General features: G+C 33.5%; 1 protein-coding gene across 3 annotated transcripts; it reads right to left on the bottom strand.

The window, feature by feature from the left end:
• Positions 1-4,406: 4,406 nt before the first annotated feature.
• On the bottom strand, positions 4,407-15,672 carry LOC128238600 (sulfotransferase 4A1-like). Of its 3 annotated transcripts, none has more exons than XM_052954696.1 (8): positions 15,531-15,672; positions 14,232-14,430; positions 11,953-12,081; positions 9,738-9,835; positions 8,641-8,770; positions 7,683-7,777; positions 6,259-6,445; positions 4,407-4,835 (listed from the first exon to the last, which is right to left on the bottom strand). In XM_052954696.1, the coding sequence occupies exons 2-8, from the start codon at positions 14,401-14,403 to the stop codon at positions 4,729-4,731; spliced, it is 918 nt and encodes a 305-aa protein (XP_052810656.1). In that variant the 5' UTR covers positions 14,404-14,430; positions 15,531-15,672; the 3' UTR covers positions 4,407-4,728. The 3 variants fall into 3 exon arrangements, with proteins under 3 accessions (XP_052810656.1, XP_052810646.1, XP_052810661.1); XM_052954686.1 differs by having other exon boundaries at positions 15,535-15,672; XM_052954701.1 differs by lacking the exon at positions 11,953-12,081 and having other exon boundaries at positions 15,535-15,672.

Here is a 15,672-nt window from a genome sequence, read left to right as displayed (position 1 = left end):
AATATAAAATACAACGCAGATTATTAAGGAAAATATTTTATCCCGATGATATTGTTTAATTAGTCATAACAAGAGTCATTAGAGTGGACACTTGAAAAAAGGCATTCGAACAATTGATACGCAATTATTTGAAACGACCGCATGTTTTAAACCGATGGTAAATTAACGATGTAAACCATTCAGTGTTTTTCAGCAGATTCGCAATCATTTAGAACTAGACTTAATCACTAAGATATTCAACTTTTGCGGGTGCACTCCCTGCATCAGAGTTTGCGTTGAAAATTTGCCAGCCAATGAGGTAGTTGTCTAAGACAGTTAAATGACATGAAGTAATATTTTAATGATTAAGAAGGACACTTTCGCTACGCTCATTCCGCCCATTTATAATCATTAAGATTTAACTTCATACTTTCTAACTATTACTAATATACATTCTTTTTTTACAGTTTTTCTTTCTTTTTTTCTACAATACGTTACATTAACCCTTCAGGAATTAATAGGTCTGTTATCAGAATCGTGCCAATCGGGTCTTTTTATGTTTTCGTCTACAACAAGGGTTCGTCATGCACAGTTTTCTCTAGGACTTTACCCGGTTCGGATTAAACTGATCCGAAGAACATCAGCAGGTGTTGCATCTACAATAAATCAGTATTAATAACATGTTTTCTGATAGAGCGAGGATAGTATAAGCACTCTATGTATTCCTCAATCACAACGGGCCAGCTTACTCAATCACCCCACGTTTTCATTTTGAGAATCAAAATTTGAAATGTAACAACCTTTGGTTATCAAACAGCTTTGGTCAGTTTGAGGATTTCCTGATTTCAAGTCAAGATCAATATATCCGGTTATTATATTCGCTTAGTTCGTTAAGTGACCTTATGTTAGTTATTGATCATAATTTAGATTTTGGTGTTAAGGGAGGTAATGCCCTGTTTAGTAATTAATTAAAGTATTGCTTGTTACTCGGATTTAAAATGATACTCAAGCATACTCACTTTTTAATGAGTCCATACAATACACATGGACAGGTGGTATTATCTCATTCAGGTAGAAAAATACCACCATAAGACAACTAAAGGATTTTTAGAATTCAACAAACCTCTATTTGGTTGTGCAAGCAGTACTGCAACATTTCAGGTAATTGTCGATACGTTTCCGGGGACTTCTGCACGAATCTTAGATGACTTAATACTCATGAGCAATCTCCTTATACTATCTAGACATATAATAAAATCATTATGGCACGACTACAGTACGCAGGCTTCAATTTATCCCGAGAAAATAGTTTATTTTATTGAGCAGAAAGTAAAATATATAAGGCACTATCCGCCGTGAAATGATATAAAATCCGAACTTTCCAATACCAACAAAGCCGGACAACAATGATCATTATTGGCGCTACAACTTCTGCATGAGTCAGTCCCCTAATGTGTATATGGACCGTTGACGTCATAAAATTGTATTTTTGTTAAACGCGATGATATGCTGACCGATCGACTCCACATAAAAATGGTCCCTTCTGGTACGTTATTTGTACATGTATATAAAGTATAATATTACTATTAATTAAAGATGCACTCTTACTCCCAAGTAAGATTTACCAATTAATACTATTGTTTAAATATACCAAAAAGGAAGACTAAATGTTTAAAACAATGGTTCTTATGAAGGATAACGAGTTTAATTTGAAAGAAAAGTGCATAAAACACGGAATTTTCTTATGAGACGATAGACGTGACCAGAAAAGCTTTTAGCATTCACCAAACATTTAATATTTTGGAGTTTCCAGCTATTAAATACACGGCTACAATATTGTTATCAGTAATTAATATTTTCCATAAATGCATTATTAAGGAACTAGTAAAGGTTTATCAGCAAATATTATGTTTGTTATACATGTGTATATATCGATTTTGAATAAGAGTGTCGCTTTAATGACTACATGTGATGTTGCATTTAATTAACATTGTTTATGTTATTTTCTAGAATGTTAATTGAGTATATACATTCGTTATATTTGGATATGATATCATAAACACGAAACTATGGAAAATGATTCTTTATTCAACATCGCACCCTTATAAAAAGGACATTAACTACGAACCTTTACAGAATTGGTCTTACCTCTATTAGGATACATAGTATACAACCTTATAAATGTTAAAGGTCAAGGTCAAACCAGTATATTTGCTGCACAGTATCGAGCTCGCATAAATAATCGAGGTGTTTATAAACTGGCTGTAAACCACAGCATTTAAATGCGTTAATTTCTCAATAACATTTCGTCATATTGACACTTGATCTCTATCTTACGACACACATTGGTCTATTATATCAATAATACATCTGAAAATGCCCTGACAAAAGGTTTGCACTCAGCCCTCGAACTGATGATACAATGTTTTCTGGTATTCCATTTCTTAGAGAACTATCTCATTTTGCATAATGCCAACAATGAATTTTGTCCATGCTTTCCCGATAAATTCAGATTTTAAACTGATTCATAGTTTCAATTTATTTACAGAATTAATTCCAGAGTTTCCAGATGAATAAATTCATAGATTATACTAATTAAATATTTACAAGCAATTCTAAGTATATAGTTACATTTAATCATCTATAAATTATAATAAGTAATACATATATGTATTTTGCTATCATGTATGTATATAAACCTATAGTACTGACCGAAAACCAACATGAGCAGTACGCCCTATTCAGCTACACAGGTTAAGGAAATCTAGAATTTCAGACTAGAATATATCAATTAAATTTTGATTATTTCGACAACGGTTAATACCATTAAACATATCATATACTTTTAAGTCAGAATGATCACATCGACTTAAACGGGTAAGTTAGACATTGACGGTAAGAATACACGAATGATTTTGAAATTGGACAATGCGTTGAACACGGTCACGTATACATATACATTAAGTATGATCTTAAATCTGCACTCTCACAGATTGACCATTTTTGACATATTTTGTTCTGTCTTAAAATGAGCTATTTTTGCGTAAATGTCTGGAAACCAGTGATACAAGACTGCTGACAAAGATCAGATTGCAGTTTTTCATATTTTCGTTCGAAAATTGAAGTTTATAGCTTAAAGCGTAAGAACATTTGTATATACCTCCTGGTTCGTCATAAGAGAGGGATAGAAGGATGTCTTCATGTTACAATAGGGAAGAAACATTGATTCATCACTATAAGACTGAATTAAATGTGGATTAATAACAGTGTGTGTGTGTGTGTGTGTCTGTGTGTGCGTGCGTGCGTGCGTGCGTGCGTGCGTGATCTGGTTTCCCTCCCCGAAGAAGTTCAAACTGTGACATTCAGCTGGAACAATTGATTTTGGAAATTATAAAGGCATTATATTATTGACCTACTTTGTTCCAAACGGTCACTCTGTTACTGAAAATTATTCTTACTAAGGGCATTGCCGTAATTGAATGCAAATATGTGTATTGAGGCCAATACTTGAAATGAAGATTAAAGTCCTCATGCGTGGTCCTCATGCGTGATAAATCATTAGCACATACGTCATCCAAAACAACAACAGGTGGAAAACTCTCCAACACCCTGCCTCAGGTCCCTGCCCACAGTGATGTTTGTTTCTAGAAGGAAGACAATGCTTGCTGGAAACAAATATGCCAACATTATGGCATTTCGGGCCATTAGTACAAGGGCAAGAAATAAACTTCATGGGGACACGGTCAGGAATGTAGGGAGGGTGTTAGATAGTATAAGTATTACACGTATTAGAACACAGCGAACATGGGAATAAGGAAACTTAAACACCGTTGGAACAAGTGTAAAAGTTAAAAGGGAGAAAAATAAATATAAAAGGTCCACAAACAAGCCCATGAGTGTTGTCCACATGCGTAATGATTAAAAATCAATTGTATCAATCTTATCGCATCTGGTACGACTTTATAACATTTAAGTATAAATGCGGACAATTATATCAGATATCGAAACTCGATGGCTCGATATTCTAGGGACCGGCCAAAGTACTTCGAGCCTCGAGAATATCGAGCCAAGCGGGATTGCTTACAGAATGTTTTTTTTTTCATTTGTTACATAAAGTCTTATTTACCTCGTTTGTTATTGGCTACGCTATATCCGCAAGAGAAGGAAGAGTATTTATTGGGCATAGTTAGGCACCCTAAATTTCGTAATATGACTTATTCGATTATTAGAAAATATCAATTTTATTTTTTATTTATAATAAAAATACTTTTATGCGAAAACAAGCAATTGCAAACAGTGGGTAACACAAACATAGCTTAAAAGTTATATCAAAATGCATATTAATTTAGGGATGGATAACAATTAGAGACATAACTTAAAGTGATGGCATGTTTATTCAAACTGTTTTAAATTCCAAACCATTTAAATTCGACAGTAATTATAATATCAGTCAAGCATTTTTAATCGATTAACGCCTTGTGCTAAATGAAGCCAATCAAACAAATCAAGACGTGAGATTCTTAAATGAACCCGCGAAAATGACATCGACCCAAGCAACCAAATCAAAGTGTGAAATTCTTGTTTGGGACCGCGAAAACCACTTCGAGCGTGGAGAAATATCGACCCTCAAGATATCGAGCCATCCGATCGAAATTTATATGAACAAAGAGTAAATAAAAATCGGTCCTTTTAATTTGGTTCGAGCCAACGAGGATATCGAGCCAACGAGTTTCGACTGTATTGATGTTCCTAATTGTCCCTTAACACAAGTCCGGTTCCCTCGAGCTCCTGCACCATAAGGTCAATCTTCTTAACAGCATCCGGGGTCAAGAGGTCCTTCCACACACCTGCTTTACCTTAAATATAAATCATAGTCCTTTATATCGTATTGCTACATGTAGCGAAACAAGGAAGCTTGTGAGATATAAGAAGTCATCTAATAATATTTGATGAAGTTTTCTTCAAAGTGGAACTGGTTTATAAACGTACGGGATGCATTGCGATCATACTCTTTGGAAGAAAAATTATTCCGAAGATCTTAAAAAATAATAAAAAGGCATTTTCGAATTGTTTGAGATTGTTCAGTGAAAAAACATGCATGTGTAACACTATTCACTAGTGTCGTTAATCGGTGTCCAAATCTTTCGTTGATTAATCGGTCGAAATTTCTGACTAAAATAGCGATTAATCAGGTTTTTAGCCATGAAGATTATAACTGTATACAGCTTTAAATAACTTAATAACATATAATTTATCTTATTGAACTTCTGAAATATATACATAGAACCTGATTCTAAGTAATTCTATTATCCAACAATTTGTTAGTAATTTATTTAGAGCTGTATAACTTTTAAAATTCCACCATCCTACAGAAAAATACTCATACAAAGCTTACAATGACAATGTGACAAAACTAATGGATAATACTAAGTCTACCATTTTTACCATTTTATTTTTCAACAATACACTGTTAAAATGTCATCAATAGACGCATTATGTTTTTAACAAATACACAGAATACACAAATGCTTAATCAATGTTGTTGACAGCTGGCGATATTTTAAACAAACAGAATTGTGTCGCCAAATTGTTGATGCTTTTTTGACGTTTTGCCTGGAATTGGGACCGTCGTGCAATTATTTGCGGTGGCTTCCATTTTGTACAGCAGACCGAACGTAATTTTTGTAGTTGCCATTGAATGGCCGAGCGAATGCAGTTGTCCAATCAGATAGCATGTAACGAATGGTTGTTTTAAATTAAGGGGGAAGTCACTGTGGTACAATTATTTGACAAATTAAAATTTTCGTCAACGAATAATCTTGCCGATATCATCAACGATTAACTGACTACTATCCTCGACCCGCGGCACCGACTTAAGCAGTAATAATACTTCAACCAAAACTACATGGACAAGTCCAGAACTGAGTAGCCGAACCTTTAACGACGAACCTAATATTTCAAAGGACAGGTAAATGTCTTACAGACACTTAATGATATGAAACAACGTGCATATCAGCACAGACAAACCATGCAAGCATAAAATTTTCATTGTATTACTAAAATGAAATAAAATGAAACTTTCAAGAAAGAACAAGAATATCACACACTGTTCTCGTGTAAAGTTGTTGAAATGATTATTCATAACATTAACAGTGTCATTAAAGCAAATACTGTCACATATAGTTATAATAGCATTATTACAATACATAATATAATCCTAATAGAATTCAACACAACCACAGTTGGCACAAGTGTATTTATACATGAAAGTTGACTTACCCTTATTTATAAATCCTCCGTATGCATTATCGTTGACCCATTTATAGTCCCTGTAGTAAGACAGGTTCACTTTTTCGTTACTTCGCATGCTTTCCACATGGCAATGTTTACATATCCGATCTATGTCATTTTCAGAAAGCTCTTTGTTCAAAAAAGCTGCAATCGTCCGCACGTGTCCGGGTAGGTCCTGCAAAGTAAACGATTGTTTTTTGTTGTTGTTTTTTGCGTTTTCTAGCAAATGCATTGCATTTCAATCTTCTTACTAAAAGCGACTGTTCTTTAAGGTAATCAATTCAACATTAATACCAAACTATTCTACTGTCTATGTATCAAAATGTTTAAATACTTTTAACTTTCAAGCAAAATTTCACTAAGAGCTTTGCTTTATATAGATATTCATGAATCAAGTGAATAAGATTGTTATATTATCCTAGTCATTCATTACCTCACTTAAATATAACATATCATAGTAGTAGCTACATTATGGTGTTTTTCAAAAATGTTACCCATGGATGCAAAAATGATAAAATGGAATAATCAGTGTAAAATAATCACGATGTTAATACCTAAAGTGCAGTAGCACATCTTTGTATTCAAACGATGGATGGATTACCTTAAGGTATTGAGCTAATTATTTGTTGTTACTTACTATTTCGTCTGCGGCCTAGTCAGCCGCAGCAGTTAGATGACTAAAAGGACAGTGAAAGGGCAATTTATATATTTATTATCAAGGTATCCAACGTAGTAATGAGCTTGTCATTGTACGGAGACAGTGGCGGTTATGTTAAATATGAATGACTAGTGACTCCATATTAGTTGTGTATCATTGAATGGGCATTGCTTTCTGATTTCTTATTTGAAGAAATAATGGCTGAAAATACACAATAGCGAAGGCATTTTAGTTTATCATAGTGTTCCTTATTTCGACTAAAATCAGATGTGAATGACCAATTTTGTAATGTACCACGACAAAAATGTATGTTTGTAATATCTATGTCTGTTTAATTTTGCCATATTCTTCCTCCTCACATTCAACCATTGAATTAACCAAAATGATATAGGGTATATCACATAACTGTATAGAAGAAACCGTAAATAAGGATTGATTGTCCATGCCGTATGAGCGTATGAAGCCAACTTGACTGAAGCGTGCCAGCATTTTAAAAAATAAAATGAACAAATCAAAGTTAAACCTTTGTACAACCGACATTGTATCACCGATCCTCAAATGTAACATAGTATTTTCGAATTCAACTGGTTAAATGCCGTCGCTCTAATAATAAAAGGGCAATAATGAAAAATCAATGAAGTAATAGCCCCTTGCGGTTCATGCAAAAAATGAGTGTGTGTTTTCTATTCATACAAAATGCAAAAATAATGTTTTGAATTTTAGTATAATTTGAATGAAGTGGGGAAAGTATGACCTGAACAAGGTCTTCGTATTTCAGGTACAGCATGTTGTCTTTGGTCCTATTTTCCCAGTACCCGAGAACGTGTTTTGTCCATGGACCATACAAACCTGAAGGCAAAGATATACATTTTACACACATGTACGAATGATGCTTAATGTTGCTTGAACCATGTCGTTGCGTGTTTTATTTTGGTTTTCGCCAATACATTAACTCACAAAACTGAACAGTAACACGTAGGCGGAGTTTAACCCTGCACTACCTAGCGTAAGGATATAATGCTATTCCCATATATGCCCATATTACTGAATATATTCTTGCCGACATGGACCATAACAGTTATTGCACAACCCCTTTTGGTTGTTAATATTCAACTTGTGCTTCGTTTCAAGTATGATTCCAGTCACTCGGGTTGATGCAGTAGTAAATATTTGTCATTTTACTTAATATGTCTATTTGAACAATGCCAAAACATATGGCCAATGTCATGTTTTCTGTTTGGGGAGTAGTATTCTAAACCAAAATGATTTTATTCGTAGTTAATATAAATAACAATGTAGAAATACATTCCAATACTAAATCAGTTGTAAAGCATTATATTTATAAATGATGTTAACTGTCAATTCATTTTAGAGCTAAACGAAACAGTACACTATTTTACCACAATTAAACATAATAATGTGTGTACCCCATGCCATACATATATGTTATGGATATATTGAGATTTTTCTTATATTCCATCACACAGACCAATACTGTAATGTCTATACTTTATAATGATATTGCAGCTTGAAATCGTCTCTGGGTGGTGTAGCAAATAGTGGTATGCGTAGCGAATACTGTCCATAATTGCTGCGTAGTTTGGATCTACCACTTGCTTACCGAATACATATAAAACCCCTCAAACCCCAAGAGCGGAATTGACTTGATCAAAGTGAAAAAAAAAACAACAACTAAAGACTAAATGGTTTACTTTTGCCTTGGACAAATAGGTCGATAAACTTGTCCCAAGAACTGTCCTGCTCTGCCTCAATGTCCGTCCACTTCTGCAAACGATAGTATGACGCCACAACGTCCTTCGGGTTGCGAGCAATGTAGATTATCTGAAACAGGTGCATTCAACGTTTGTTTTTTTAAACACTTATCATTAAGTAGTTTAATGAATATCAAGAAACCTAAAGGGCCAACCCTAGAAACCAATAATTCAAGTATTGCCCCTTTCAAGAGGCAAAAGGTTAGGGCTCACAAAACACTGAACAAAAGACACAAAACGTACCACACTGACCACACATGCATGGATATAACCATATCAATAAATCATGAGACTCCATAACTATGCATGTTTAGTTAATCCATACTCTTACTCACGGATAAGACTGACCACAATTAAAACTATTGTTTTAATATTCCAAAAAGAATGAGTAAATGTCGAAAACAATGGTTCTTATGAAGGTTACCGGGTTTAATTTGAAAGAAAAACACGGTATTTCTACATTATGAGACGATAGTTGATCACTGTAAATGTTTTAGTACCACCCAGTCATTTAATACTTGTGCGTTTTTTTTTTGCTATTAAATACACGTTTACAATCTTATTGTCAGAAATTAATATATTCCATAAATGCATTATTTAGTAAGTAGTTGAAGGTTTATCAGTAAAAAAAAATGTTTGTTATACATGTGTATGTATTGGTTTTGAATAAGAGTGTCACTTTAAATAAAACGTCATTTCAGAGAATCACACTGTCAATAAACAGTCTTAAGAGATATAAATATGGAGAGCACTTTGTAAACCGTAACTGTTAAATAAACTGTGTATGAACAGATAGTGGTTGAACAAATATAAAGCGTACGCGATACTAATTGAGAAATCATTATAAGCACCCTTTACGCTTTGTAGTATTTCAATAAGTATTTCCCATATTCACTAAGTCGTATATGTCACTAATATTAAATTGTCACGAACGACTAGAAAATACATACTACACTTTGATTGAAACTGTTTATTGAGAGCAATGGTAAGGAAACAATGTCAACGCCGTTGGGTCTGGCATGACCAAGAAAACATACTCTGCCTTTGCCCTGTCGCAGCTGTTCAGGAAGCAAGAAATATGGAAGATGGCATTTAATGAACCGCGGTGATGACATTTGCTCAGCATGTTTTACACCTGAAACAAAACGTTCTATCATTACAAAAAAAATGAAAGTATGAAGTAAACACATTAAAGATACTACTGTTTGCAAATAAACATAGGATTTGTTTTGATGAAATGATCGTGGTTTTTGCTCCGTTAGGTGAAAATTCAACAGGTGCATCATGGTAAGCATTTGAAATAAATTCACACATCCGTATACCGACTGTCGCCGGCAGCGATTTTGCATATAAGTGATTGATAAGAGTGGGGTTTGTGCACGTAAAATGGTTAAAACCCTCCAGTAAATTTACATTTAACTGCCCTGAGACAGCGTTCTATGTCTTTGGCGTTTACCCAGTGTCATTAAACGGGGTTTATGCTAAAACCTTTGGCTACTGAATTTGTTTCTGTTGTTTTTCACATAAATAATCGTATAAAGTGAAACAAATTTCTGATAAGGCGGGCTGATAAACCATGCACATAATCGTTTCTGTACAGTTTGCAATATGTTCCTTTGATACGGACAACTATATCATATCTTTAACTTACTTACTTACTTACTTACTTACTTACTTACTTACTTACTTACTTACTTACTTACTTACTTACTTACTTACTTACTTACTTACTTACTTACTTACTTACTTACTTACTTACTTACTTACTTACTTACTTACTTACTTACTTACTTACTTACTTACTTACTTACTTACTTACTTACTTACTTACTTACTTACTTACTTACTTACTTACTTACTTACTTACTTACTTACTTACTTACTTACTTACTTACTTACTTACTTACTTACTTACTTACTTACTTACTTACTTACTTACTTACTTACTTACTTACTTACTTACTTACTTACTTACTTACTTACTTACTTACTTACTTACTTACTTACTTACTTACTTACTTACTTACTTACTTACTTACTTACTTACTTACTTACTTACTTACTTACTTACTTACTTACTTACTTACTTACTTACTTACTTACTTACTCATAAGGACATTGCGGTGACATTAGGAAACTATCCTGTGGTACCTATTTGGTAGCTGACCGAGACATTGTGTGCACTTTCGGAGAGTGTATTTAGATTTTCGTTTATGGTGTCGGCCCACAATGAAATGCTTCCGGGTCGTTGTATCACTACAAGAAGTTATTAAAACAAAGTTTCATCCCACTAAAGTAGCAATTTATAATGTGTATATTGCATTCTTGTAAGTATTTTTAAGTTTACACATGATATATATCATATTTGAAGACATTAATTAAGGAATAAATTGCGGGCTTGATGTCATTATCGGGGTATGAACGCAATTGGGTTGGCCAATGTGTGTGGAGTCCGAAGGACTCCACGCGTACTTTGACCAACCCAATTGCGTTCATATCCCCGATAATGACATCAACCCCGCAATTCATTCCTTATATTGACACCAATAGTTCATTATTTCATTCAAGAATTGTTAAAAAATACTTCATTTCATTTAAGAAAACCTTTCAGTAACCCGTTCTTACCCATTCGGTAAATAGAACGACTCGACTATAACCGGAAACATTTTTTCAAATGACGTTACAATAACGCGGAAAAAGATCAACCACTTGAAATCACTTTAAAACGTAAAATTGAAACACTTCTGGTACCAATATATTTAAAATATAATAAACTAATACTTTTAAAAATGCTGATCTATATTTTACGGGACCTGCAGACACAATACAACAAATAACAAGATCAATAGCTTTCATGTATATTGTTATGCAATGAATTACGATCCGAACATATCCGAAGATGTTGCGTTCATCGATTGATGAACGCAATCGCTGAAAGGCAGTTCATTTAAGGAATGGAAGTTGAGGTGTAAATATTGTGTTTTGAAGGATATTTTGCGTGCCATGGCATGCGGATAATATTCCACGATATTTCGATATTCGCACGTTACCAATATCACGATGGAATTGAAGCATGGTAAAATACAGTTTCTTCAACAAAGACAAGTAGTGGACATAACAACTAATTTGCGTTTCACACTTGTTTTATATAAAGTCAATAGCGCTGGCATTAGTTGTATTTACAGTTACATCTTAGGTTCCTTATGAGTATGGCTTATTACACACAAATCGTGATATCAAATTCTGTATTACTTCTGTAGAATGGCAAACGATCATCTAGTATGTCAATCATCGGGAATCTGTCATCAAGGTAAACATTGTTTGCTGTTTCAAAGTCCAGTGTCTCAATAAGATAGGACATTTCCTGTGTCAACGTCGTTCCTGCAAGGGAATTGCCATACATAATTTTTTCTTTATAACCGAAACGAGTGACGCGTTTACTAGCCATTTGGGTTCAAAGGTATCTAAGAAATACATTTTGAATGCGGTTTTCGCTGCAAAATAAGATTACATGACAATAAAATAATAATATTACAGAAGACTGTCTAAGAGTGCGGATCGCTTCATCATGACATGATTAAATTTATGAGCGTTATTAAAAAAAAGATAACCGAAAACATGAACGCACGAATTAAGTAACAAATAACATAAACATCTTTTAATTGTAAACGTTTGACAATAAAATAATCATATGACAGTAGGCTGTCTGAGTGCGGATTGCTTCATCATTATTAAGGATATAAGATTACCTGACAATAAACTAATAATATGACAGAAGACTGTCTAAGAGTGCGGATCGCTTCATCATGACATGATTAAGTTTATGATCGTTATGCAAAAATATAACTAGAAAGATAAAAGCTGGAATTAAGTAACAAATAAAAATGTTTAATTGTAAGGTAAAGCAATTGACATATATCATAAGAGTATGAAAGTTTTAGAAGAAGCAAGTGAAAGACACCATGAGAGTGGGATATTATGATATTAAGCCAGTGACAAATAAAATGAAAATGTGGACATGTAAGTTGAAGCATATGAGAGTGTAAAGCTGAAACAAGTGAAAAGTAACATGAGAGTGTGGATTTGTTACTAAGGCAAGTGAAAAATTAAAAAATAGCATGCGAGTGTGGAAATGTAAACTGAAGCAAATGCCAGACCGCATGAAAAATGGAAATTGTAAGCTAAAGAAAGTGACAAATTAGCATCCGAGTGTGAAATGGTTAGCTAAAGAAAAGGACAAATAACACCCTAGTGTAGAATTGTTAGCTGAAAAAAGTAACAAATTACATGAGAGTGTGGAATTGTTAGCTAAAGCGTGGATCAAATTAAATGAGAGTGTGGAATTTTAAGCTGAGGCAATATGCAGAAAACGATTTTGAATTGTTATCTGAGGTAATAAATATTTACTATGAACGTGAATCGGTAATGATTTGATAATCCTAAGGGTCAATTCGAATATCAGGTCCAAGTTCATAGAAGTATATGGGAATGAAATTCCCTAAAACGAAATAAATGCAAACAGTTACTTGCCAATCAATTTTAGTTTTGCAGCAATAAAAGGACTGTCACTTAGACGTTTACGTATCATTTGCTACATCCCCACTGATTAACCTTGAAATCAAAATAGTTGGTATATTTGGGTTTGTCACTGTTATGATTGACAAAACTGAACAGCGAATGTCCCAACCGTTATACGTATGACATCAGAAACCTAACTGTTACAGCAAAGAATTGTCATTGGTGCAATATTTATGCGAAAAGCTACAGAAACAAGCTCAGTAGTAAAAGTTTAAACATTAACCCGGTTTAATGGCACTGGGTAACCGCCAAAGACATATAACATAAAATCACAAACAAGAAACATGGAAGAACAGCACAAAACCCCACAAGCAGCACAGTGCATACATACTATATCATACTATATATAAAAACCTAGATAATGTTTATCAAGTAATGTTAGCTACCGTCTTGGATCGGTCAGTAAAATGTAAATTTACTGGGGGTTTAAACCCGTTTACGTGTGCACAAACCTTACACTTATCCCAACAATCCTAAATAAAGATAAAACGCAAAGGGTAAATCTTATCAAAGTATGCATTGACTTAAGGAAACTGAACAGTAAAACAAATAATAATAAACCTATAGGTAAACCTCAAGTACTTATATGATAAGTCTATCTGCAGACGGAGGAATACAATTCAGAGCACCTAATGCAAAAACTTTTCAAAGATACGTTGCAGTCATTGTTTGAAACTTTAAACATCACACACAGTCTGCCTTATAAAATAAAAGGTTTAAAACTGTGTGATCATAGAGTTTCATAATAAAAGCATCATTGTACTAAAACTGGGAACAAATAAAGAAATCGTTATTAAAAATAAAAGCGACATGTATTAGCTAATCTTTCCTTCCAAATGATTGGAAAATGTAAAATATTTGAAGAAAATGAAGTCACATGCAAAAACACATGCAAAACTTGAATTGTGAACGTTCGCCGTTTTAATAGAAAACACTTCATAGAAAATCATTACCTGATCTGGGATGGGTACAAACCCATATATCGTCAGGTCTTGTGTCCATCATCTCGATTTGCTCAACCTCATTAACCATCATCATAATTCCTTTGTACACCCTCGTAGGCAGCTCAAACCGAGGTTTGGAATTAACCTCTGTGCTTGCTCGTTGTGCCTCTTTTTCTGCCATTTCATTTTAGAATGTCTTTCCTGTGATCTTTTTTAAGAATATATAATAAATAATTATTATACATGGAAAAACTGTTATGTCGCATAATTAACACTCGGGCCCAGGACCTTATTAAAATTAATGTGTGTGTTTTTCAGATTATTAGGCATGATCGACATATTCATTACAGTACCAAATAAGAGCTTTAAACGCAGACACATTTGATTATATAGTTTTCACTTGAATGATTAAATTCTTATTTAGGTTTTAAATAAACTTTTTTTATGAATTCCGTGTAAACAACATAACATACAAATTTCGGAGTTTTTAAGTTTCAAAATAAGTATTGGACAAAGTCATGAATGAAACGTTTTGTATGTGAATGTTGTTTTGATTTAATCAAATGATAAAACTACAACAGAAAACAGAAACAGTACAAGTGTATACGTTCATATAAAAATGAAACGCAAAGGGATTGAGCCACTGGGTTGACTAATATCAGTTACGGCCCTTTGCAAGCTAGCTAGTGCCAGGAGGAGATCTCTTTTTGATATGTCTCTTCCAGATGAAAACTTGACAAACACACTGCTTGTGAAACTATCCTCCATTTTAAAAGCGATTTAAATGTTCCTTTACACATATGATGACAACTTAAGTATGTAAATATTATACATAAAATCTCGTATAGAAATCTATGCTTGCAATGTCAACGAAACGATGCTAAAGTATAAGGTGTATAAAAGTCAACCGATTGTAAACAAAACGATGCCAGTGTAAACTCATTTGTCTGCTCCGTATATAAATACTTTATACGGATATGTGTTATTTGCATGTCAACCCGAATGTAAACAAAACTACGATTATGCACTTAATTTCTGTGTCAGCTATGTATTTACATCATTCAAATGTAAAGTTGATTTTAGTGATGCCAAAGTTACCAATGAATGTACATGTATAATCTAGTTGTTATAGTAAAATAGATATACTGCCGTCATTCCATAATACAATATTGTATTATCTTTTCGGCCACTGTTGATGATATGCCGATGTTGTCTATAATCACTAAAAGTATTTTAACCTATACATAACATGTATTTATTATGAAAAGAAAACTAGTCAAACACGATATGATATGTAAAATTACACACTAACTATGTTTAATGTGCAGATTAAAATGTTCCGATTATCTCAAAACCACATCAACTTCAAATGATACAATGCACTTAAGGCAACATTAACTAAAATGTTTAATTTTCGAAATCCGTCTTATTGATAACACTGCCATTTTGA

This window comes from Mya arenaria, chromosome 1 (assembly GCF_026914265.1).
Source record: "Mya arenaria isolate MELC-2E11 chromosome 1, ASM2691426v1".
Lineage (NCBI taxonomy): Eukaryota > Metazoa > Mollusca > Bivalvia > Myida > Myidae > Mya > Mya arenaria.
The sequence above is the reverse complement of the archived record's forward strand: the minus strand, read 5'-3'. Positions and strand labels throughout refer to the sequence as shown.